This window comes from Centruroides sculpturatus, unplaced genomic scaffold (genome assembly GCF_000671375.1).
Source record: "Centruroides sculpturatus isolate CEXI.00-Female unplaced genomic scaffold, Cexi_2.0 scaffold987, whole genome shotgun sequence".
NCBI lineage: Eukaryota > Metazoa > Arthropoda > Arachnida > Scorpiones > Buthidae > Centruroides > Centruroides sculpturatus.
In genome coordinates, this window is record NW_019385239.1 from 122,060 (window position 1) to 149,585 (window position 27,526).

Below are 27,526 nucleotides of genomic sequence, written 5' to 3' on the forward strand. Positions count from 1 at the left end.
GAAAATTCAGAATGAATTGTGTCATCTCTCAGAAGCAGATGCTAGACATGCTGATGATGATAAAAATGTAAAAACAGAATTGATGATCGGTATTTTTAAAAAATAATTTCTCAAGTTTATTTGAAATCATATTTATACAAAATATTCTGTGTACAAATCTTGAATTACAATGATCTTGCATTTAAAGATGTTTTTCATTCAAAATTTTAATGATGTAAAATACATGCATGATGGAACTTTTATGATCTGTAATGGAGGAAATATGCATCAGCTTTGTCTTTAGAAACATAAGTTATTTCATAATTTCAGTTTCCATTATTGTAAAAATATGATCAGATGTATGTATAAGAAATGCACATCACATATAGTTTTTACATATTAGTATATAGCCTTACATTTAAAAAATTTTAAATTTTATTGCAGATTTAAAGATAATTTAATAAAAATTTAGATTTAGCTTTATTCCATCTCTATGTATAGGAATTAGAATATTAATCATTCTAGCATTTAACTGAATTTTAAAAATTCACGAGAAAGCTTGTTTATATAATAATTTAGTAGTATTAATAATCAAGTTAATTTAAATATAAATTTATTTGCATAGGAAATAATTTATTACTGAATTTTCATATTAGTCCAAAAAATCAAAATATATCATCATCCTTAATAGAGAATATTAATATAATCATTTTATCAAACATATAACTTTCGGTTCATGGCATCTGACGTCACCTTCCAATCTCCAGGACCTCTCTCCATCTCTCTCCATTCATACACCATTCCTCTTTAATTAATCCCGTTTTCACTACATGCTAACTTTACTCCGTTGTACCAAGTTTTCCTGGGTCTTCCTCTCTCTCTTTTTTTGTGGACTGTATTCCATTGACATTTTCGGGAGTCTCTCATCAATTTTATCAAACAGAATTATATAATTTCTTTCTAGAAATGAGTCTGGATTGGATTCAAACCCAAATACTTATAACAGTAGGCTGAAACCTTACTGAGCCATGCTGTTTTAAAAATATATACAAACTGATTACTTTAAGAATCCTCCATTTCTAGATTGAGGAATCATAGTATTTAACATTTTTATAATAAGTCATTATTTTGGTTCAAAAATATTCAGCTCCAAAAGCTGTGCATTGAAAGTAATACTCATATTCAGAGCACTAATTTCAAATGTTTTAAATGTAAATGTTATTTTTTTTTAATTAAAAATGTCCCCTAACTGCATAAGCAAGAATGAATAAATGAGCAAACTTATATATTTTGAATTATACAGAAATTACTAAGATGGTTGTCATTGTTGTAATGAATGTAATGTTTTGTTGCATCTCTCTTAAATTTACAATAATGAAAATTCAACTTTATATTATAAAATCATACCTGATGATATTTAAGATGCAACAGAAATGTTTTGTTCCTTTTTCACTTCAGACCTGTTTGAATAATAATCAAATGCAGTTGTACTAAATTATTACATTTGTATTTGTCTTAAAAATACTTCTACTATAATCTACAATGAATAAATTTTATATTATATGCAATAATTTCAAATATGCTGTCAATATATAAATAGAAAATTTTATATATATTACCATTCTCTTTTGCGCAGAGCTTTTCTTTGAACTTTTCCAGTAACTGTTTTAGGTAGTTTATCTACAAATTCAATCTAAAAATTTTAATTTAATTTTTGATTAATAAGCTATTGAATGAATTAATATAAATTTTGAAAAACATATAATATTTATAAATTTAGTAATATTATAAAGCTATCAATCTGCATGATAATCAATTTGAAAAGACTGATCAACAATGACAAATTTAGAAGTCTAAGGGGTCCATAGTGTATGAATGTAATTACAGTAGAGCATCGGTTAACCGAAAGCATTCCAGTTGGCAAATTCAAATTTCCACTAGGGCTGTGGAGTTGCGGCACTCTTCCCCTCCCTGCCAAACTGAACTGTAGGCCTAGTTTAATGTATTACATTATGTAAGGTATGTATTTGTAAGACGTGCAATACAAATTATATACAGTACAGTTTTGTGTTTAATATATTTTTTTGTAAATGATCAGTTATCCAAACAACCCCAGTCCCGAATGGTTTCAGATAATCTATGCTCTATTGTACTTTCATAATTCTAAGAGCATTTTCCAATGTTATTGAAAATGAACATTTCATTTTTTAATAGTTATCATATTTATGAAATCAAAACATTTTGTAAACTATTTCAGTGCTACTGAAATATAAAAATAGCTAAATAATTAAGTTTTACATACTAATTTACTATTACAACTACTTATTAATAATAATAAAATATTAAACTAAGTTTAATGATCTCTCAATAGTCAGGACCCAATTGACTGCTTAGAACATTTAACTGAGAAAAATTTTATAGATATCTTAAAAATTTTATTGATAATAATAATTTTTAATAAGACTTATTATTAAATTTTATTAAAACCTTTCTTGGGTATTTATAAGGAGATGCTATATTTTTAACATGATCTTGAAGATCTGTTGTCATTTGATTTTTATCCAAATGCAAATATTCTTTATTCAAAACAACAAAAGCTTTTACAGTCTAAAGAAAACAAAGAGAAAATAAATTTATTAAATAAACTAGAAATATTTTAATAAAAACAAGAAAAAAAATAAAACAAACTTCTATTCCTTGTGGGTCAGGACTACTAACAACAGCAGATTCCAATACTGCTGGATGTTCCTGTAATGCACTTTCCACTTCACATGGTCCAATTGCATAACTGAAAAGAAAATTTGATATTATATTATATGACATATTTAAAATTTAGTATTAAGTTTTTTAAATAATTAAGTCTATACCCAGAAGATAAAATGATATCATCATTTCGTCCAACAAACCAATAATACTCTTCCTCATCTTTATAAGCTCTATCACCCGTAAGATAGTAATCACCACGAAATGCCGCATCAGTTTCTTTTTGATTATTCTGTTATGAAAAAGATTTTGTCAATTTTTCTGATGATAAACTAGTTACTAGAATTAATCTTCACAAATTAGCTTACTAAATACTCCTTGAATAATGAAAGTGGTGCATGAGGCTTCAGTTTGACAGATAGTATTCCTTCTTTACCAGGTCCCAATTCATTGTAGTAAGGATCAAGTATCTAGTATAGTGTTACAACAAAATCATTTTTAGTCAAATTTACATCTATATACACAATTTCTAATCAATGGTCAGAATCAGAAGTTTAAGTACATGAATATTGGTACATAGCGATAAAAAAAAATACGGAATTTTGTGTGGGGGTGGGTGTGCATAACCCACAATGGCAGATATTCTGCATAAAACTGTTAGAATGAAAATAAAACCTTTGCATACTTCACTATATAACACCTGTCTATGGGAGTAATAGTTGATCCATAGGTTCAATTTAAAAATAGTATATAACCTTTCCATTGCATAAACTACATCCCTTTCAAATTATCTTTTAAACATATGCAACCGACAGATAATCTACACAAAAATATGATAAAATAAATACTTATCACTTAACTTCTGTCTCTGATTACTTATGGATTTGAAATACAGATATATTTTTAATAGTAACGATAAAATAAATTCAAGAAATATAAAATTACAAACATTTTTATTCATGAAAAAGTATTATTTTAAAAAAACTTCTTATGTAATACTTACAGCGAGCTGTACACCGGGAAGAGGTTTTCCTATTGATCCAGGCTTTCTTTTTATACAACGATACATTCCACAAATCAATGACTATTAAAAAAAATTCCAATATGTGTGTTAAAACTTAAGATATCATGAAATAAATACTTTGCACTTCATTTTTGAATCTTTAGAAAAATTAACAGGGGTAAAAGCTTATTCTTAAAATTATTAATTTGTATAATTTTATAATTACGGCATTAATAAACTAATTCATTTCTCCAAGCTTAAAAGCTAATAAATAGAGTCAAAAATAACATTTTTGAAACATAATTTAACAATGAAATGATTATAAGCATAAACTAACTGAAAACATACTTTCTAATATGATTTTATATTCAAATTTTTTAGTAGATTGTTTTTACCATAAAGTTTTTATTCTAATAAGGGAGGAAATTGACAAAATTATTGTGACATTGTCATAATACCAGGCTGCAAATTTTAATTTATTTTATTCAAAACATATGCTCTTTATTTTAATCGTGTCTTGCCTCTGTACATCATACTTTTCCTGATAAGAATCGAGTCATGCCAGTCATCTATCTAATTCCATTCTGGAGAAAATTTTTGAACTGAAAAAACATAACTTCAGATTCAGACTGGAAGTTTGTATAGTTAATTGGGGCTTCCTGTCCCTAAGCTTTCCATATCTGGTCTCAACTTTTATCTATCTAACTCTGTTTTTGACATTAAAGAAGGACAGACAGGCACACCAGTGGAAATTTATAGGATCTGCAATTTAAAAATTGCAGCCCAATTAATAAATATTTTAGACAAAGTTTTGAATTTTCAGTAATAATCAATTTCTCTAAATGGTTTACAATTTCTTAGAACTGTCATATAATAATTTTAATGTTGAAAATGAAATAACTAAGTTCTTAATCATAGATCAATCCTAAATTTGCATAGATGTAACTAGGAAAAGCAATCCTGGAATTTATTATTTCATATGAATATAAATCAATTCTAATGAAATACACATTAGCACTATTTATTAAAAAACAGGAATATCCCAGTCTATTAGTTTATGAGGAAGTAATGACGTTAGACAGCTCAGTTACTGGATTTATTCTACACTGAATAAATAAACCACTTAAGTAATTCATACATATCTGGGATGAATCCTGAAAATTTCCAAGTTGGAAGAAGCGAAATTGCACAAACTATGCCCTAATGTGATATAATTTTTTACTTGTGATGCATACATTCCCAAGGATGAGATACTCTCTTCTAGTAATGTAAAATACATAGATATTTAAGAAATACATATTTAATTAGTGACAGGAAAAGTTAATAAATATTTTATAACATTTATATTGAATTATTATTTACTTTTTTAAGGCCTTAAAACACACTACTAGTTTTATATCTATTTTCTTTAATAACTCAATACTTATTGTATTTTTTTTATTTTTGTTGAATATTGGCAAATGCTTCTTGTGTTTTCATTTTTTCCATTGAAATTGTAATAAACCATTACTAATCTCAAAACTAGAAATTCTTAGCATGTGAATTGTCATGAGACCAAGAATTGTCTGAGGGTGGATGTAAGGCATTTGCTCTGTCTCCAGAGATTCTTCAATTACACAAAATTTAGAACAAAATTAACTAAACTTGAGCCTAGAATGGCTCAACTCAAACAGAAACAGTGTATTTTATATCATTATTTCAATCTACTGTAGGCACTTTAATAGATAAACTGTGTGTCTATTTTTTAAAACCCATTTATAGTGTGGGTTTATTCAAGACTGTGACTATTTTTTTTAAATTAAATTTTTTACAGGTTGGCATAAGTGCAGGGGTTGTTAAGTTAAAAAATAACAAAGACAAGAAATATGACAATTTACACGATTAAATTTTGTGTACCATAACTTAGAAAAGGTGATTCAAATAAATCCACATACAGGTTTAATCAAGTACAGTGGATTTATTTTTTAAATGCAACAAGCAATTATTTATTGTGACATCGTGACAAAGCCGGGTTGCAATTTTTAATCATATTCTTAATTTATTTAATTTAAAATATATTACCTCAAACCTCCACCTCAAATTAGTAGTGGCTTGCCCTTGTACAATACATCATACTTTTTCTTTAACAATAGAGTTGTGTTGGTCATCTATCTAACACCTTTCGGGGGAAATTTTTGAATTGAAATAACATGACTTCCAGTTTGCGTTGTAAGTTCATATACAGTTAACTGAGGCCTCCTGCTCAAGGTTTCCATATCTTCAAGATTAAGGAAAGACAGACATAAATCCCCATTGTCGTCAGTCTAGGTTTACAATTTTTTCAAATTAGGATGTGGCTTTATTTAACTTGTGGGGTAATTTAAATCTGTGGGTCTAATTGAGTATATATGGTATAATGTCAAAATCTCGGAATTTTAGAATGTTTTGGATGAGATTCCAGGATTGCAATCCCAAATAATAACATATATCTTATGCACAAAAACAATCTTTTCATAAAGCAATATACAGAATAGGTTGTATTGTGAGAGGAACCAGACTTCATTGTGTTCTTGATCAATTAATTACTTTTATTTAGGTATATTTATTTTGGATGATTTTGTTTTGTTTAGGGTGACTACAGTAGACCCCCTATAACACTGTAGATAATTCTGTGTTATATGAATTCCATGTTGTACGAGTCACTTAGATTTTACAAATACGTGTGCTGGGCTGTGAACGGCTCATGTATTTGCAAAATCTAAGTGACTCATACAACATGGAATTCATATAACACGGAATTATCTACAGTATTATAGGGGGGGTCTACTGTACTTCATACTCCTGACCAGATTAAACAAAGATTAATGATAAGATGCTTTTTGAGTTGTCTTCCTAGAGAAACACCGTACAAAATTACTATAAAACTAGCTTGTCAGTAAATAAATAAACTTGATTCTAGTCTTAACTACCAGCAGGGAAATGGAAAGTGTAGATGCACAATGAATATGTAAATGAGGTGAGCAGCAGTTGTAATGTCAATATATCAAACAGATATAACTTTGTGAGAGCTCAATGGCAGATTAAAGAGGAGTTTCCTAGCACAGCTAGACAATTGACTTGAGTTAGCATTTGAATCTTATAGAAATTTTTGTTAATTAATTGTTTAATGATAATGATAAACTTTTAAAGCAATTGTTGTTATTCATACTATTAAATTTTGATGTTTGTAATATAATTTGTTTATTACCATTAATTATTATTAACTGCATTTTCTTGGTAGCATGAGTTTTTTTCTATAGCACAGTCAGATCTTGCTACAGACCTGATATAAAGTTTAGTAAAAGCCTTAATGCTCACATAAAGAAAAAAAAAAAAACTAAAATTTTTCACAGTGTGATTTATCTAAATTTAAACATTTTCTTACTTTGCAAGGATTTATGTTGCTATTTTTGTAAGTATCTTGGATATATTTAATGGATTTATCCTATAGCAAAGTTCTAGATACCATCAGTGATATAAATAACAATTGAAACTATATGTAATCTACTACTTCATCCCCAATTTAAAGATTTTAATTGTATTCATAAATTGAAAAAATTTTACCGAAACAAGAATTTAATATTTATATGGTAACCGATACAAATTTAAGATTTCTCGAATAAATTTTTTTTAATAATGCTTATAATCATTTTCTTAACTAAAGATTTGATGTAATGAAACGTTTTTGATAAATACCGTTTCTGCTTGACCAAATCCTTCATGGATATAGATACCTGTATTTTTCCTCCACTGTTCATTTGCTGCTGCATGCTTAAATAAATAAAAAATTTATTATTTCAGTTTAAATTCTTATTTTTTTTATATTTTACAGAAAATTATATACTTACAAGAGGTTCTCCAGCACTCAAACAGTGTCTTAAATGAGAAAACTTATACCTATGTAGATCTGATTTGATAAGTTTTCTAAAAATAGTTGGTGGTGCACAAAATGTAGTTATTGGATAATCTTGTAGAGTCTAATATTAATAAAAATTGCAATTCAATATTTGAAGTTTTTAATTCTCTGCATTATAAGGTAGGAGCTCCATTATGGCTCATCAAGTTTGTTCTATTCATCTAGCTATTACCTCAAATCTGCGTGACAGCTTGGTCATTTCTTGGGGGGAAATAAGGAGTTGGTCAAGATAATAGTCCAAACTTGATAATGGAGTTCCATCTTATATAAAAATTTAAATGTAGTGTAAATTATAAAAATCTGAAAATCACTTGTAAGTAAAACTATTTTTTCTTAAAAAGCATCTCAATGATAATAGATTTCAAATGAATTCATTATATTCTGATTTGGTTCATCAAAGTGATTTTTAATATTTCACACAATTTTATAATGTAAAATATAATTTTTATTGGATGAAATTAACAGTGAAGATATGAAAATATATTTTATTTGTAGCATAAGCTATTTCTCTTAATTCTCAGTTATCATTTTCTGAGAACCATGCCTATTGTGTACAAAAAGGGATGCAGGAACAATAGCTGCAGAAACAGTTTTCCATCCACCATATCTTCCACCAAATCTTCCACCAATTTCAACAAAGTTAACAGAAAAAAAGAGGACATGGCACACCTTCTAGAGAGGCTCTCTTGGTTAGTCAGCAAAGCAGAACAACACACAGAAGTGATCTACTCTGAGATCAACCATTGGCCCACCAGTGTGGCCAAGAGGTCTTCGTTACCTGAATACTGGGAGTTCGGTTGTAGGTTTGTGCCTTGCTCAGACAGGCTTGCCATGTGGAGTTTTTTGGGTTTTCTCCACATCTAATGTATAAATAGAGGCGAGTTTCCCTCAAAAAGACCTCCCAAAAGGCATCCCCCTAGTCAGATTGCCTAAGTGTTGTATTGCCATAACTAAAACAAACAGAGATCAACCCATACAATAATTCAGTGATCAAGTCAACTCTTACTGACCTTTTTACACCCTGGACACCCTATATTTACTGCAGAATATCTGAACATGTACTTTTTACCAAATAAACAATCATAATATTTTCATACATAAAGAATATGATATCATAGAAATATTAAAAATCTATAAAATTTTAAGGTTTTCTGCAATTTTATTTAAAAAAAAAATCATTAAAAACAAATTTTACCTTTAATGTTGTTTCTGTATTAAACAGCTTGGAATGATGAGCAAAAATTCCTGCTCCCATAGTCCATGGCACGAAAAGTCCTCCCCAAATTCCTTTTGACCATCCTGGATCTGACATATTTAATACTAAATCATTCGATGTTAGATCCATCCAATAACTGCAATAATTATTTTAATTATTATCGTTTATTGTGAGATGTTAATAAAATTTCTAATATCACTTACTTTCCTATAGAATGAAATGATTTAATACATTCAAGATTGTGCTGAACCATTTTTGGTTTACCCGTAGTTCCACTTGTAAAAAATAATATCAGTGGATCATTGTACCTTGTTTTTGCAGTCTTAAGAATAAATATATAAAATGAAAACATATTAGTTTTAAACATTTAAATTTTAATTGAAAATATAAATTTTTTTACTCACATAATTAAGAGGCTGAGCTTCTTTATAAAATGTAAGAAAATCTATCCATCCTTTATTTCTAAAATAGTAACAATAAAATTAAAAATATAAACATTTTAAATTATAGATGAATATGCTTAAAATGCAAAATAATTCTTTAATTTAAATAATCTTAATATAAGACAATTTTTTTAACATCAAAAACTTGTAAAACTTTAGAACTTTCTAATAAAAACAAATTTGAAGCATATTAAACACACAATTTATTTTCAACTTCTACAGAAAAATATAAAAGATACATCCGTTAACATTTATCTAGATGCAAAAAAAAAGATCTTTCTAGCAGCATTGAACTAATGGAACTAATTCACATAATCCATTAGTTCCACTACAAAGTTTAGAATAAATAAATTCATTAAAAAGGAACAAACACATGTAAATCAAGTAGTAATTCCAAGGCAATAAATAAATTTTCCATCTCTCCCAAGCACAGACTAACGAGAGAAATTTTAAGATTTAGTATAAAATGGAAAGAATCTCTGATTGTAAAGGATAAAAACTAACATTACATAAATTAATACAAAAATGATTAGCTTTATGTTGCTGTAATACGTGTTCAAAGTGACTGCCTTCAGCATCAACATAAAAAGATACAGACTGTTGAAAGTGCATAATAGGTGGCATGTAGTATACCTGTGTTACCAGCTTAAAAGCTTCTCTTATTCATTTCTTCAGTTGGCCAATATCTGCATCATTGCTAGGTATGAATTGTACCTTTTAGTGACCTCCATAAAAATACATCCAGCAGGTTTAAGTCCAACAAATGTAGAACTGGGATTGAACTGATGCACCGTCATGCTAGTACCAAAGTTGTCATAGTTGCTCCAATGACAAATCATGAAGTCATCCATTCACTGTCATGTAGAAAATTAAGATAGTATTGCTAGTTACAGTGTCGTTGAAGAATACAAGACCAAGAACTTAGTCATTCCAGATGTTTAGTGTAAAATGTATGTTTTTTATTACATTACAATAGGATAAACATACAAAAATTGAACACTTTACAAATACTATATATCCATTAGTATTTATAAATGTTTGATTTTTGGAACATTACCTGATAAAGATCATTAAAAATGATCAAAGAATAAAAATGTGATTGTGATTATCAGTACTTTTGACTCATGAAAGTCAATTACATCCCAATGTAAGTTGGCCAGGCCAGGTCTATTGAATATGAATATTGTAAAATGTTAATAATAATGCTTTAGAGGTATATTATTATTTTTTTGAATTTTTTCAATGATTTGCATACATTATGAAGTGTTTAATACAACTCTATTTAACATTATGTTATCTAACATTATGTGTTTAATAATTTATTAAGTTAAAACAGTGCATTTTATATTTTGATATTAATGTACTGTTTTATTTTATATATTTTTAATGACATTGCATTCTGTAAATCTAAATTAAAAATCACTAATAAATTGAACTAAGTTTTATTAGTAAATTTCAAAAATACTCACTTAGGATCTTGACAACATATGATTTTTCTCCTTAAAGATGGACAAGAATCACTAATCTAAAATTTAAAAAATATATCATATAAAATATACTGGTATTTATAAATGCTACTTTCATTAATAATAATAGTTATTATTGTTATTAATTTTATTTGTAGTAAATTAAAAATAAGCAGTTCAGAATNTTGATATTAAAAAAGATGCAATTATTTCTCTAGAGTTGTAGTTTCATTATTAAAATATTTCATGGTTTAGTAAAGGTTGCTATATGCAGAATTTGTTATAAATAATATCACAGTAACATTATTAATTTGCATAAACTTACAGTTTAAGACTTCTATCAACAAGTAATGTAAAATGATTTTTATATGATTATAACAATCTGAAAAATATTTAATTCTCTAAAATTTATTTCATAACTAATAACTAATTTTTTTAATTTAATAATTTCTTAAAATCACAATTGAAAATAAATAAACCTTTAAACTACTAAAATTTATTTAAAATTTCAAGTCATCTTTAAATTTGGAAATAAACTTATAGCTATTTAATGTTACTATTTTTAAGTATAATAAATATTTTCCTCTTTTTCCATCCTGTGGGAATTAAGAAGGCCTTTGTTTCCTATTCGTTGTAGTGAGAGAGCCACATATATTAAAAAACTCGATGACTGTGTATCCAATAAGAAAATTCAGAATGAATTGTGTCATCTCTCAGAAGCAGATGCTAGACATGCTGATGATGATAAAAATGTAAAAACAGAATTGATGATCGGTATTTTTAAAAAATAATTTCTCAAGTTTATTTGAAATCATATTTATACAAAATATTCTGTGTACAAATCTTGAATTACAATGATCTTGCATTTAAAGATGTTTTTCATTCAAAATTTTAATGATGTAAAATACATGCATGATGGAACTTTTATGATCTGTAATGGAGGAAATATGCATCAGCTTTGTCTTTAGAAACATAAGTTATTTCATAATTTCAGTTTCCATTATTGTAAAAATATGATCAGATGTATGTATAAGAAATGCACATCACATATAGTTTTTACATATTAGTATATAGCCTTACATTTAAAAAATTTTAAATTTTATTGCAGATTTAAAGATAATTTAATAAAAATTTAGATTTAGCTTTATTCCATCTCTATGTATAGGAATTAGAATATTAATCATTCTAGCATTTAACTGAATTTTAAAAATTCACGAGAAAGCTTGTTTATATAATAATTTAGTAGTATTAATAATCAAGTTAATTTAAATATAAATTTATTTGCATAGGAAATAATTTATTACTGAATTTTCATATTAGTCCAAAAAATCAAAATATATCATCATCCTTAATAGAGAATATTAATATAATCATTTTATCAAACATATAACTTTCGGTTCATGGCATCTGACGTCACCTTCCAATCTCCAGGACCTCTCTCCATCTCTCTCCATTCATACACCATTCCTCTTTAATTAATCCCGTTTTCACTACATGCTAACTTTACTCCGTTGTACCAAGTTTGCCTGGGTCTTCCTCTCTTTTCCCTTGTTTGTGGAATGTTTTCCATTGACATTTTTGGGAGTTTCTCATCACTCATTCTTTTTTGCATGTCCAAACCAAATAAGTTATTTCCTCTATTTCTTAAAAAACCGTCTCCTTCAATTCCATTAGGTCTTTGATCCTCTCGTTAGTTATTCTTTCTCTTTTTGAGATTCTGCATGATCTTATCGAAATTATTTTTTCTCACGTTCTGAATATAATCATCCAAATTGATGGCTGAAAAACATTAAAAATCTTAGTTGCTTGTAAGATGTTTTCCTTACAACAGGTTCTCTTTTTTCACAATGCCTTAAAACAAACTGTCAAATGATAACTAAATGTTTGGAAAAATGTCATCTAGCCATTTTCATGCATGAAAATCTTAATTTTTCCTTGATCCATTCCCATGCAGCAGATTGAATTTGGCATCCAATAAAAAAAAATTGACTTTTCGATACCTTTAATTTTGGCAATAACCAGAAGTCTGACATTACCAGAGCTTTACTTTATTATTGTTCAGATATGGCAATGGAAATTATCTTTGTTTCCTTAATGCAGCATGCTCTCATGTTTTCATGATGCTAGAAAGACTTTCCTGGGCCATACTCTGAAAAAGTATGTTAAATGCTTGTAAGATTTTGCAATACTTCACCAAATTGGTCTTCTTTTGGCATATGTTTCAACACTATCAATCAGTGATTGAATTTTTGACTAGACACAACCATTCTCATTTAGTAGCCATAAGTATGTTTTTATTCCTGCATTTTTCAGAATATTGCTATAGACCTTATTTATCAATCAATCGTTGTACATTAAAAAAGCAATAAGATAAATTTAATGCTTACATTTTCTCTGAAGACTTTGATAAGTCAATTATGACCTTTGATATCATACACAGAAATTGGTGGAGTCTATTTTGAAAGATTTTCATGATTATTATCTATATCAAGTAATTCTGTGCATTATTTTTGTAATATAGTTTGTTCCAGAAGCTGTGGTAGATAGGTTTCCATCATAAAAAATTGAGCAGCAAACATACAGAGTAGATAGAAGTGCACACTTAATGTTAGATCAAGCATTTTACATCTGTAAATGCAAGTAGGATTAAAAAATTTAAGAATTATATTCTACAAACCTTATTCTTTTCATCTGTCTGGAAATGAAATGTGTGTCATGTTATTTTTTTTTTTTANGCAGTGATTCAGATCACCAAAGTCTGATTGAAAATTATAAATGTTTACAAACTGACAGAGATGAACCAGTTTTTCATATTTTACAGCAAGAGAATAGTTCTGATGATACAACATTAGAGAATGTAAGTATAACATTCATAACATAATTTTCAATGTAAAAATTTTTTTATAATATTCTTATTTGTTTCAGAAAAATGAAGAGAAAAATCAATCATAGGATATTAACTTAAAAATTAAGTATATTAGAAATCATTTGGAAGAAAATTTTCTGTGATAGAAAAATGGAATGGTGCACTTTTCAATTAATTGTTAATGCTATATTTATTTATTTTTACAAGAATACTTTTCATGTAATTAAAGTATTTGTACTATTTATAGTATAAACACTTTAATTACATTCAAAATTATGTGAAAATTATTAATCAAAAAGAAATTAATTGATGATAAAAGCAAATTATTATAATCACAAATTTTTGATAAGATATATGTTTAAGAGTTTCTTTGCCTATTTATAACCTAAACAAAATGAATAAATTTAATAAATACAGATCAATAACTTTTGGCTAAATATTTATCATTCAATTCCAAATTTAATGTAATTGGTCATTTTTATAATTATTCTTTAGGGAATGTTATTTATTATGGGAAATTTAAATTTTTATTAGTCAATACTTTGATTCTTCTATTGATGATTGAAATAATGTTGGCAGCTGACATTTACAATGAAGATGAAAGAAAAGCATACATTATTTTATTAAAATAATATATCTTGAGTGTTTAAAAATATTAAAATTTGTTAAAATGGGTTATTTTCAAATTCCCTGAAGGATTGTTTTATAAACAGATATTTTAATGTACAGAATGTTGAAAAAAAATGTAAATAGAATTTGTGAATTATATATATTAAATCAATTAGATATATTTATGGCAAATAAAGTCTTTTTGATTTTATTTGTTGTAAATAAAGTTAATTAAAAATAAAATTTTGATATTAAAAAAGATGCAATTATTTCTCTAGAGTTGTAGTTTCATTATTAAAATATTTCATGGTTTAGTAAAGGTTGCTATATGCAGAATTTGTTATAAATAATATCACAGTAACATTATTAATTTGCATAAACTTACAGTTTAAGACTTCTATCAACAAGTAATGTAAAATGATTTTTATATGATTATAACAATCTGAAAAATATTTAATTCTCTAAAATTTATTTCATAACTAATAACTAATTTTTTTAATTTAATAATTTCTTAAAATCACAATTGAAAATAAATAAACCTTTAAACTACTAAAATTTATTTAAAATTTCAAGTCATCTTTAAATTTGGAAATAAACTTATAGCTATTTAATGTTACTATTTTTAAGTATAATAAATATTTTCCTCTTTTTCCATCCTGTGGGAATTAAGAAGGCCTTTGTTTCCTATTCGTTGTAGTGAGAGAGCCACATATATTAAAAAACTCGATGACTGTGTATCCAATAAGAAAATTCAGAATGAATTGTGTCATCTCTCAGAAGCAGATGCTAGACATGCTGATGATGATAAAAATGTAAAAACAGAATTGATGATCGGTATTTTTAAAAAATAATTTCTCAAGTTTATTTGAAATCATATTTATACAAAATATTCTGTGTACAAATCTTGAATTACAATGATCTTGCATTTAAAGATGTTTTTCATTCAAAATTTTAATGATGTAAAATACATGCATGATGGAACTTTTATGATCTGTAATGGAGGAAATATGCATCAGCTTTGTCTTTAGAAACATAAGTTATTTCATAATTTCAGTTTCCATTATTGTAAAAATATGATCAGATGTATGTATAAGAAATGCACATCACATATAGTTTTTACATATTAGTATATAGCCTTACATTTAAAAAATTTTAAATTTTATTGCAGATTTAAAGATAATTTAATAAAAATTTAGATTTAGCTTTATTCCATCTCTATGTATAGGAATTAGAATATTAATCATTCTAGCATTTAACTGAATTTTAAAAATTCACGAGAAAGCTTGTTTATATAATAATTTAGTAGTATTAATAATCAAGTTAATTTAAATATAAATTTATTTGCATAGGAAATAATTTATTACTGAATTTTCATATTAGTCCAAAAAATCAAAATATATCATCATCCTTAATAGAGAATATTAATATAATCATTTTATCAAACATATAACTTTCGGTTCATGGCATCTGACGTGACCTTCCAATCTCCAGGACCTCTCTCCATCTCTCTCCATTCATACACCATTCCTCTTTAATTAATCCCGTTTTCACTACATGCTAACTTTACTCCGTTGTACCAAGTTTTCCTGGGTCTTCCTCTCTCTCTTTTTTTGTGGACTGTATTCCATTGACATTTTCGAGAGTCATCAATTTTATCAAACAGAATTATATAATTTCTTTCTAGAAATGAGTCTGGATTGGATTCAAACCCAAATACTTATAACAGTAGGCTGAAACCTTACTGAGCCATGCTGTTTTAAAAATATATACAAACTGATTACTTTAAGAATCCTCCATTTCTAGATTGAGGAATCATAGTATTTAACATTTTTATAATAAGTCATTATTTTGGTTCAAAAATATTCAGCTCCAAAAGCTGTGCATTGAAAGTAATACTCATATTCAGAGCACTAATTTCAAATGTTTTAAATATAAATGTTATTTTTTTTTAATTAAAAATGTCCCCTAACTGCATAAGCAAGAATGAATAAATGAGCAAACTTATATATTTTGAATTATACAGAAATTACTAAGATGGTTGTCATTGTTGTAATGAATGTAATGTTTTGTTGCATCTCTCTTAAATTTACAATAATGAAAATTCAACTTTATATTATAAAATCATACCTGATGATATTTAAGATGCAACAGAAATGTTTTGTTCCTTTTTCACTTCAGACCTGTTTGAATAATAATCAAATGCAGTTGTACTAAATTATTACATTTGTATTTGTCTTAAAAATACTTCTACTATAATCTACAATGAATAAATTTTATATTATATGCAATAATTTCAAATATGCTGTCAATATATAAATAGAAAATTTTATATATATTACCATTCTCTTTTGCGCAGAGCTTTTCTTTGAACTTTTCCAGTAACTGTTTTAGGTAGTTTATCTACAAATTCAATCTAAAAATTTTAATTTAATTTTTGATTAATAAGCTATTGAATGAATTAATATAAATTTTGAAAAACATATAATATTTATAAATTTAGTAATATTATAAAGCTATCAATCTGCATGATAATCAATTTGAAAAGACTGATCAACAATGACAAATTTAGAAGTCTAAGGGGTCCATAGTGTATGAATGTAATTACAGTAGAGCATCGGTTAACCGAAAGCATTCCAGTTGGCAAATTCAAATTTCCACTAGGGCTGTGGAGTTGCGGCACTCTTCCCCTCCCTGCCAAACTGAACTGTAGGCCTAGTTTAATGTATTACATTATGTAAGGTATGTATTTGTAAGACGTGCAATACAAATTATATACAGTACAGTTTTGTGTTTAATATATTTTTTTGTAAATGATCAGTTATCCAAACAACCCCAGTCCCGAATGGTTTCAGATAATCTATGCTCTATTGTACTTTCATAATTCTAAGAGCATTTTCCAATGTTATTGAAAATGAACATTTCATTTTTTAATAGTTATCATATTTATGAAATCAAAACATTTTGTAAACTATTTCAGTGCTACTGAAATATAAAAATAGCTAAATAATTAAGTTTTACATACTAATTTACTATTACAACTACTTATTAATAATAATAAAATATTAAACTAAGTTTAATGATCTCTCAATAGTCAGGACCCAATTGACTGCTTAGAACATTTAACTGAGAAAAATTTTATAGATATCTTAAAAATTTTATTGATAATAATAATTTTTAATAAGACTTATTATTAAATTTTATTAAAACCTTTCTTGGGTATTTATAAGGAGATGCTATATTTTTAACATGATCTTGAAGATCTGTTGTCATTTGATTTTTATCCAAATGCAAATATTCTTTATTCAAAACAACAAAAGCTTTTACAGTCTAAAGAAAACAAAGAGAAAATAAATTTATTAAATAAACTAGAAATATTTTAATAAAAACAAGAAAAAAAATAAAACAAACTTCTATTCCTTGTGGGTCAGGACTACTAACAACAGCAGATTCCAATACTGCTGGATGTTCCTGTAATGCACTTTCCACTTCACATGGTCCAATTGCATAACTGAAAAGAAAATTTGATATTATATTATATGACATATTTAAAATTTAGTATTAAGTTTTTTAAATAATTAAGTCTATACCCAGAAGATAAAATGATATCATCATTTCGTCCAACAAACCAATAATACTCTTCCTCATCTTTATAAGCTCTATCACCCGTAAGATAGTAATCACCACGAAATGCCGCATCAGTTTCTTTTTGATTATTCTGTTATGAAAAAGATTTTGTCAATTTTTCTGATGATAAACTAGTTACTAGAATTAATCTTCACAAATTAGCTTACTAAATACTCCTTGAATAATGAAAGTGGTGCATGAGGCTTCAGTTTGACAGATAGTATTCCTTCTTTACCAGGTCCCAATTCATTGTAGTAAGGATCAAGTATCTAGTATAGTGTTACAACAAAATCATTTTTAGTCAAATTTACATCTATATACACAATTTCTAATCAATGGTCAGAATCAGAAGTTTAAGTACATGAATATTGGTACATAGCGATAAAAAAAAATACGGAATTTTGTGTGGGGGTGGGTGTGCATAACCCACAATGGCAGATATTCTGCATAAAACTGTTAGAATGAAAATAAAACCTTTGCATACTTCACTATATAACACCTGTCTATGGGAGTAATAGTTGATCCATAGGTTCAATTTAAAAATAGTATATAACCTTTCCATTGCATAAACTACATCCCTTTCAAATTATCTTTTAAACATATGCAACCGACAGATAATCTACACAAAAATATGATAAAATAAATACTTATCACTTAACTTCTGTCTCTGATTACTTATGGATTTGAAATACAGATATATTTTTAATAGTAACGATAAAATAAATTCAAGAAATATAAAATTACAAACATTTTTATTCATGAAAAAGTATTATTTTAAAAAAACTTCTTATGTAATACTTACAGCGAGCTGTACACCGGGAAGAGGTTTTCCTATTGATCCAGGCTTTCTTTTTATACAACGATACATTCCACAAATCAATGACTATTAAAAAAAATTCCAATATGTGTGTTAAAACTTAAGATATCATGAAATAAATACTTTGCACTTCATTTTTGAATCTTTAGAAAAATTAACAGGGGTAAAAGCTTATTCTTAAAATTATTAATTTGTATAATTTTATAATTACTGCATTAATAAACTAATTCATTTCACCAAGCTTAAAAGCTAATAAATAGAGTCAAAAATAACATTTTTGAAACATAATTTAACAATGAAATGATTATAAGCATAAACTAACTGAAAACATACTTTCTAATATGATTTTATATTCAAATTTTTTAGTAGATTGTTTTTACCATAAAGTTTTTATTCTAATAAGGGAGGAAATTGACAAAATTATTGTGACATTGTCATAATACCAGGCTGCAAATTTTAATTTATTTTATTCAAAACATATGCTCTTTATTTTAATAGTGTCTTGCCTCTGTACATCATACTTTTCCTGATAAGAATCGAGTCATGCCAGTCATCTATCTAATTCCATTCTGGAGAAAATTTTTGAACTGAAAAAACATAACTTCAGATTCAGACTGGAAGTTTGTATAGTTAATTGGGGCTTCCTGTCCCTAAGCTTTCCATATCTGGTCTCAACTTTTATCTATCTAACTCTGTTTTTGACATTAAAGAAGGACAGACAGGCACACCAGTGGAAATTTATAGGATCTGCAATTTAAAAATTGCAGCCCAATTAATAAATATTTTAGACAAAGTTTTGAATTTTCAGTAATAATCAATTTCTCTAAATGGTTTACAATTTCTTAGAACTGTCATATAATAATTTTAATGTTGAAAATGAAATAACTAAGTTCTTAATCATAGATCAATCCTAAATTTGCATAGATGTAACTAGGAAAAGCAATCCTGGAATTTATTATTTCATATGAATATAAATCAATTCTAATGAAATACACATTAGCACTATTTATTAAAAAAACAGGAATATCCCAGTCTATTAGTTTATGAGGAAGTAATGACGTTAGACAGCTCAGTTACTGGATTTATTCTACACTGAATAAATAAACCACTTAAGTAATTCATACATATCTGGGATGAATCCTGAAAATTTCCAAGTTGGAAGAAGCGAAATTGCACAAACTATGCCCTAATGTGATATAATTTTTTACTTGTGATGCATACATTCCCAAGGATGAGATACTCTCTTCTAGTAATGTAAAATACATAGATATTTAAGAAATACATATTTAATTAGTGACAGGAAAAGTTAATAAATATTTTATAACATTTATATTGAATTATTATTTACTTTTTTAAGGCCTTAAAACACACTACTAGTTTTATATCTATTTTCTTTAATAACTCAATACTTATTGTATTTTTTTTATTTTTGTTGAATATTGGCAAATGCTTCTTGTGTTTTCATTTTTTCCATTGAAATTGTAATAAACCATTACTAATCTCAAAACTAGAAATTCTTAGNGGCATAAACTCAAAAAATAAGTTTCACAAAGCCATAAATCTTTATTTATATTTTATTTTTGAGTGGAAAGGAAATATTTTCAAATACTTGGAGATGTGTGAATGAAGAAAGATTATTAAATAAAGCTGGAGTTGTGACACAAAGGATTATAGACCCAAATTTGGGGAAAGGAAGGAAAAGAGATAAAGGACAAAAGATAAAAAGTAGTGAGAAAGGTTAAATAGATCTTCTGTTATGCAAATATTGACCCTTAATTTTTCAACCTTTGTCACTTCTTTACTTTTTGTCCTTTCTCTCCTTTCCCCGCATTTGGGTCTATAATCCTTCCAGCGTTGCAAGATTTGGCTACATTGCGCCAAATGTGGCTACTTTTTTTGTTTGACGTAAAAAATATAATTTGGCGCTTTGGCTACTTTTTGGGCTACATATTATTTGTAAATATATTAGTCGAATAAAAATGCACTTTAAAATGGTGTTTCGTCGCTTTTTATTAATTAAAGACCCAAATTAAACAAATATTTGTATTTTTCAAATAAATTTTCGTTTGTCTCTTTTATAATAAATGAATTTATCTATTTCTAAGTAAAAATTGAAAGTTTTTCTCTCTCGTGACCCAAATTAAACAAATATTTGTATTTTTCAAATAAATTTTTGTTTGTCTCCTTTATAATAAATGAATCTATCTATTTCTAAGTAAAAATTGAAAGTTTTTCTCTCTCGTGATTATTAAACCATCAAATGTATTTCTTCCATAAGCAATTCTGTTTCAAAACTGACAGTCCGAATTATGAAATTCTCCACTATGTCCTACAAAAATTTGCATTTTTCAGCGTTTTGCGAAAATTTCGGTGCGCACTATAATCTGTTTATCACATGTTAATCCTTAAATATATTTGTATATTTAAGGATTGGACCACAACTATACATAATATACTTGTGCCCAAAAATCCATGACATCTTCCAATGTGGCTCAGAGATACAAAAAGGTTGGACACCCCTGCTCTACAACATTAATGCTATGTAAAATAAGTAGAATATTGTTTCAAATAATAATTTTTGTACAGGAGATATCTTTATTGGAAATTTGGAAATTGTTTTAATATAATCACACAAAAGATTAGTACATAAAAATCAAATTTAAAAATTGATTTGATTGATTGATTGATAATATTCTGATGATTGAATGATTCTGATTGATTTGATTTTTTCATTGAAGTTATTAGATTTAGATTGAAAGAATTGAAATTTTATGCAAATTTCCTAAAATGTTCAGGTGTTTAAAGAAAACAAAAGCATTTATTTTAATAAAAAGCAAAAGCATTTATTTTAATAAGCAGCAAAAGCTTTTACTTCAACTAGGAATAAAGATGTATAACGATTAACATAATAATTAAATAAATACGATATAAGTTAACTCTAATGTGGGAATTTACATTTTAATTTTTCATTATTCATTAAAATCAACGAGAAATGTTAAAAATAGATCATAATATAGCTCATCAAGATAGGGCTAGAGTAATAAATATACAGGGATTTTATAATAATAATCCAGTTCAAATAGCCGATTATATGTAGTTAATACAACTTGATTAGGTCATTAATTTTATAATAGTCCCCAGAGGTATTGTTTAATCAGTTGGAATTTAAATTTATTCCACCAGAACAGATTCATAACAAGTTGACAAAATAATACTTCATAGGCTTACTTATTAAAGTTGTAACAGAACTAATTTCTTTTAAACTGTTTTCTTATACCACCTAGATTAAAAAATAAATAAAAAAAGATACATTATTTTCCTGTCAAGTTTTACTTATTCTATAGCTTATAAGCATGATCATAAAGTAATATTTCAACTTTTATGAAAGTTCAATATCATGATTTTACATGCAGACATATAACACAGATTACTTTAAAGCTATATCAAAATCTAATTGTCCATGTAAATTAGTAACTATTTAAATATGATAATTTAATTAAGTTAATGGTAAAAGGGCCAATTTATGTACACAATGAATCCGAGATTAAAATACTTAAAAAATGCATCCTCAAAAATACTGTGTGAACATTTCTCAACCAATTTAGTATTTATTTTCATACTTCTTGATTCACCTTATCTGCTCAGTATCCTACTGGGTCCTACATTTCTCTTCTCTCTTCTCCTCCTTCTATTGAGACTTCTACACATTCTCTCTCTCTCTTTATGCATTTTAGACCTTTGAATAGGCTCTAACAATCTAAAAATAATACAAGTTTTAGTCCTTAATACCGAAATTCAATCTTATAAAACTGTTTTAACTTTCGTTTTAATTAAAGATTCATTAAATAACGCGAAATCTCGGATTTGTTAAATATTGTTTTGAATAAATTAATAGACTAAATTAAGAATAATAAATTGGATTTATAAGTTTTCAGTGAATTAGAGTAAAAGTGTCTTCACAATTTTTCCCCTTTCACACTTTGTGATTGGATAATGTGGCGTGAGGAGGACTCTGATGGAGTTGACTACAATTTGAGGCTTTCGTTCCCCATAATATGTAAATGAAATGTCAGAAATCCTTCCCGTGACGGCACAACTATAAAATTTATATTAATTAAAACCCCAGGACGATAATAACCGGACGAAGTGTAAAGGCACTTTAACCCTAATTTAGTGTTTCTTTTGAACTTGTAAATTTTAATTATTGCCGTCCTGGAGTTTTAACTAGTACATAAGATACGAATTCAGATAAAACTAATTGCATATTATTTAATAATAAAAATTTTTCGTGAAATCTGAAACCTTAAATGTACAAATAGATAAAAATAAACTCGAGAAACTGTGTCATAGTATTTTAAAATGTACTATAAAACATTTATACAAAGTCCTAAATAATTACATGTAGTGTAATAATAAAAGGTGGCTTCACAATACATATCCCATTCTTTACTTATTCAGCTTAATCACTTTATAAGGCATCTGAATGGCTTGTTACTTTCATCCAATCTCTGTAATTTCCAAGTAAATAATATTAAAATGATTTATATAAAACATGCAATTATTTATTGTGACATTGTCACAATGTCAGGCTGCAAGTTTTAATCATATTTTCTTAATTTATTTAATTTAAAATATATGCTCTCAACCTCAGATTAGTGTGTTGTTGTCCCTGTGGCTTGATTAAGCCTTATTGTTTTTTTTTTTTTCTTTTCTCCTTATACCATCTTTCTTCTGTGAGACTTTACTTCTGGCTTTTGTTCCTGTGATGACCACACTGTGATTGGTTGACCCATGTGGTCTGGTCTGTGAAAAACAAAGGGGTGACACCTGATTGGTCAAGGGGTTACTGGCAGAGGATGGAGGGAGATTCGAACAGAAAAGAAGACTTTTTTTTTTTCTTTGGGAGAGAGCTAGGAGACGCACTTGTCGATGAGTACGGAAGGAAGACCCATACGATGGAACAATCTGAGGTTTTTTATTTATTTCATTACCAGTCACCCCTTTGAACCTTCTCCTTCCATAAATACTTTTATAATTCTATGATTCTTAATATCTTCTCCTTTACCTTTGGGCCCAGTTATTTGTAAAAATTAGTTAAGTTAGACCGAAGATAGAATAGATTCTTTATTTTGCCGATACTTGGGATCCATCCGTTGTATTTGTTACGATTGGTCCCAATTAATCTTGTAAATTCATTGTTCGAATGATTGCTTTTTCGGAACTTTAGTTATTTTTGCGAAGATTAAATTTATTTATCAAAGCCAAGCATTTCTCTGGAATCTGTTACTTATTAATCGGCCACACCCCTGTACATCATACTTTTCCTGTTAGGAACAGAGTCATGCCATCATCTATATAACTCTGAGAGAAAATTTTTTAATTGAAATAACATGACTTCTGATTTGCATTGGAAGTTCATATACAATTAATTGGGGCTTCCTGCCCCTAAGCTCTCCATATTTGGTCTTGAATTTCATCTATCTAATTCCATTCTTGAGATTAAGGAAAGACAGTTGTGTGACAGTGGGAATTTATAGGTCTACAATTTTTTCAAATTTCAGCCCAAAAAGATTTTAATGATTATATTATAATTATATAACATTAATCCAGTTTTACAGTAATAAATAATAATTAAAAATTCTTTAGTTATATATCATTTTTAAAGAAATGACTGATTTCAAATAGATATATCTAAATTTAGCCAATTTTAGCCATTTATAAATTATTCTATAGCCAAGTACATATTAAGAACTTTTAGAAAATACATATTAGATTCAGATTTTGATTTAAAAGATAGAAAATTATAACACATTACAGTTTCTCTTTCTTATATCCAATGCAAGAAACTAAAAATACTGTATATAATTTAGTAGAAGTTCATTAATCTGACACCTATGGGACTAGATTATTGAAAATGATAAATTATTGAATTTTATGAAAATGGAAAAATTCCCAGTAAGTTATATGCAATCTGAACATTGCAGACGTCGCTGTACATTTTCTATCAACACAGACTTCTGTATCTTGATTTGATTACCAGCACACATGCTTTCTAATGTGCACAATTATACTGTGTTAAGATTAGTATTTTTGCAGTTTTTCAGAGAATATGTTATTTTCTGGGATCTTTAGCATACCAAGTATCCAAATAAATTTTAATTATGGGTTACTTTTCAGAGGTTCTGAGAGCTGGATTAGTGAAACTACTATTGTATTTGCTTTCTTCTTCAAGGAATATATTTTTCAGTAGTTAGTAATATATATTGCATATGGTATAACATGTAGAATTTGAATGCTGTACAAGCCAGGATATCCGAAGATATTTGGCAACCCATTGATGGTATTAATCAGTCGAAGACTTGGTCCGAGTGCACATGCTGGCTGCCATCATACTGGAAAGTGGGTCGCTCCTAACATGAATGCTTAGTTTGTATGCTCAACTCACATTTGATAGTAGACTACATATTAATAATAAACCTTAAACATATCATTAAATCAGATATTTTCAAACAACCTTTTATACAGTATTACATGTTTAAAAATTCTGATGATGCCCAATAATCAGTTTCAGAAGTATTTTGAAGTAAAATAACAATAGTTTGAAGATAGTTCATCCTTTAAAGCTTTGAAAGTTACTAAAATCACTAATTCTAATCACACTTCATGTATACAAATTGTCAAGAGAAACAATAAATGTATAACTTGAACAGCATACTAAAGTTCAATTTAGAATATTACCGAATGGTAATTAAGTTTACAACTAAAAATGGAAGGCAGTCTGTTGAAATGGAATCAAAATTTATTCACTTTCATTGTTCCAGAATACAGTTTTTGACAACCAACCTTTCTTTGTCATTTGACTTAACCGTCAAAATTTTAAAAATTCCTTTAAAATAATGAAAAAAACTATCCAATTAAAAAATTCGATGGCCAAATAGCTTACAAAGAAATGTTGGTTGTCAAAAATTGTATTCCAGAATAGTGAAAGTGAATACATGGTGATACCTTTTTCAATAGAATATCTTCAATTTTAGTTTTAAGCACATTAAGTCTTTGCAATTTTGGGAAATTTGCTATTGGAATCATATGTAATGACCGATATAATAGTCTGTTCTACTACATCCAGACTTATTGTAACAATAAATTATAGCAAACAGCACATTTGTGGGTGTTAAAAATCTAAAGCACTCGTAAGTCGACACCACTAAGTAGATTTTTTTGGAAAAAAAAAAATACTCAGTGGTCCATTTAAATTATCCTTTATAGCAAAACAGCTTTTTAATTTTTTTTATTGTTTATGTGTTTCTTTATTTAGTTTCTGAATTTTATATTAAAAATTTATAAAATTATTTAAATTTCAAGAGTATTCTATTTAATTTACATATAATTACCTAATTTTATAATTTATTCTCAACTAACTAATAAAAAGTAAAGGAGAAAAAAATATATATATATATATGCTTAATTTTGGATATTTGATTAAATAAATATAATGTACTATGTTACTTTGATTCTATAAATTCTTGAAATTTTACTATGCTACATTTTTTATGGCTTATCTAACTATGGTTCTAACTTATAAATTACAATGGACAAAATTAATTTATCTATAGGAAAATTAATTTGTTTCATTGTTATTTTTAAAATATTACCTGATCAACTTTTTCAGCTGTTTCCTCGTCAGCAATGACATATTTTGCTTTAAAAGAATTTATCCTGTAGTGAATATCCCTCGGTTGTAATTGAAATGACCCTACAGCTGCTACTGCACCTATGCACGTATATTAAATATTTATATTTTTTTGAGTTTAATGCTTGAGATAATTTTTTTATATCTCATTTAAAAAATTTTAATATTAAAAATTATTTATATAAAAATAGTTATTATGTAATTCTATATATGAAAAATTAACTAGAAGGTTACAAAAACAGGAGTAAAATTATTTAATAATTTTTTTAAATAAGTGACTAACATAATAATTTAAAAAAAATACAATTTCAAAAACTTTACTAGATAATTGAAAGTGAAATAAAATTAACTCAGTTAAATAATTGATCTAAAGGAATCATCGTTGTTAAGATTAATAATTAGATATTAATTTTGAATTTAATTAAATAATTTAGAATATTCTGAAAGGCTCTCACATCCCAGCAGTCAGTAGTGTAAGGGGACAGATTTGAAAGAATAATAATGTGGAAAAATAGATTATTGTATCCAAAGAATTGGGGACACTATCATATATTTAAAACTGTAAGATAAACTTTGAATGAAAGAAAAACATGTGTTGCATTATTTATTAGGCATCTCTTGTTTTATAGTATAGCTATAATTAGAATAATTTTATTAATCTATACTCCAATTTGTTTGCGTATGCCATCTTAAATAAATTATATTAAAAATTTTGGAATCGACATGTCAAATTTCATCTACTGTATCTGTACATTAAAGTATAAACTTACCAATTTGACAAAGAGAGAGGATTATAACCCATAATTCTGGAATTTTTGGCAATAGAATCATAACATTATCTCCTTTCTTTATGCCACATACTGAATGCAAGACATTAGCTGCCCTGAAAAATTAAAATTGAAAGTATAGTACAAAATCATTTTAACACAAAGTCAATAAATTATGTATGCATATAAAATAGTAACTTAGTGTTTCTGTATATGTAATTCTCATTAAAAGCAAAAAAAATTTTATATGAATATTTCAAATACAAACTTCTGATAGCCGGATAGCTGATGTAGATAAGTGCACACATGCTGCACTGAATAATATGGATTTGGATCCAGATTAGCTCTCTTGGGCCATGCATGTCTGGCCTAGATATTCATCAGACTATCTATTATTGTGAGCCTACTG

General features: G+C 27.0%; 3 protein-coding genes across 3 annotated transcripts in view; 1 reads left to right on the top strand and 2 right to left on the bottom strand.

Moving 5' to 3' along the window:
- LOC111636576 (serine/threonine-protein kinase LMTK3-like) overlaps positions 1-13,865 on the top strand; it is a 55,418-nt gene extending 41,553 nt beyond the window's left edge. Inside the window, exons 12-13 of the mRNA XM_023381854.1 lie at positions 13,492-13,601; positions 13,670-13,865. Coding sequence (XP_023237622.1) covers positions 13,492-13,601; positions 13,670-13,696 — 137 coding nt within the window. The 3' untranslated portion in view covers positions 13,697-13,865. The remainder of the gene's footprint in view (positions 1-13,491; positions 13,602-13,669) is intronic.
- LOC111636577 (acyl-coenzyme A synthetase ACSM3, mitochondrial-like) lies at positions 101-27,340 on the bottom strand. The gene is made up of 16 exons (XM_023381855.1): positions 27,121-27,340; positions 26,313-26,431; positions 10,748-10,803; positions 9,240-9,297; positions 9,039-9,157; positions 8,815-8,971; positions 7,552-7,680; positions 7,400-7,474; positions 3,686-3,766; positions 3,051-3,152; positions 2,847-2,974; positions 2,668-2,767; positions 2,467-2,586; positions 1,599-1,672; positions 1,387-1,439; positions 101-246 (listed from the first exon to the last, which is right to left on the bottom strand). Exons 1-15 carry the CDS (start codon positions 27,179-27,181, stop codon positions 1,397-1,399), a joined length of 1,422 nt encoding a protein of 473 aa, XP_023237623.1. The 5' UTR covers positions 27,182-27,340; the 3' UTR covers positions 101-246; positions 1,387-1,396.
- Positions 14,802-18,808, bottom strand: LOC111636579 (acyl-coenzyme A synthetase ACSM3, mitochondrial-like). The gene is made up of 8 exons (XM_023381856.1): positions 18,646-18,808; positions 18,011-18,112; positions 17,807-17,934; positions 17,628-17,727; positions 17,427-17,546; positions 16,559-16,632; positions 16,347-16,399; positions 14,802-15,210 (listed from the first exon to the last, which is right to left on the bottom strand). The coding sequence occupies exons 1-7, from the start codon at positions 18,709-18,711 to the stop codon at positions 16,357-16,359; spliced, it is 633 nt and encodes a 210-aa protein (XP_023237624.1). The 5' UTR covers positions 18,712-18,808; the 3' UTR covers positions 14,802-15,210; positions 16,347-16,356.
- Positions 27,341-27,526: the final 186 nt, after the last annotated feature.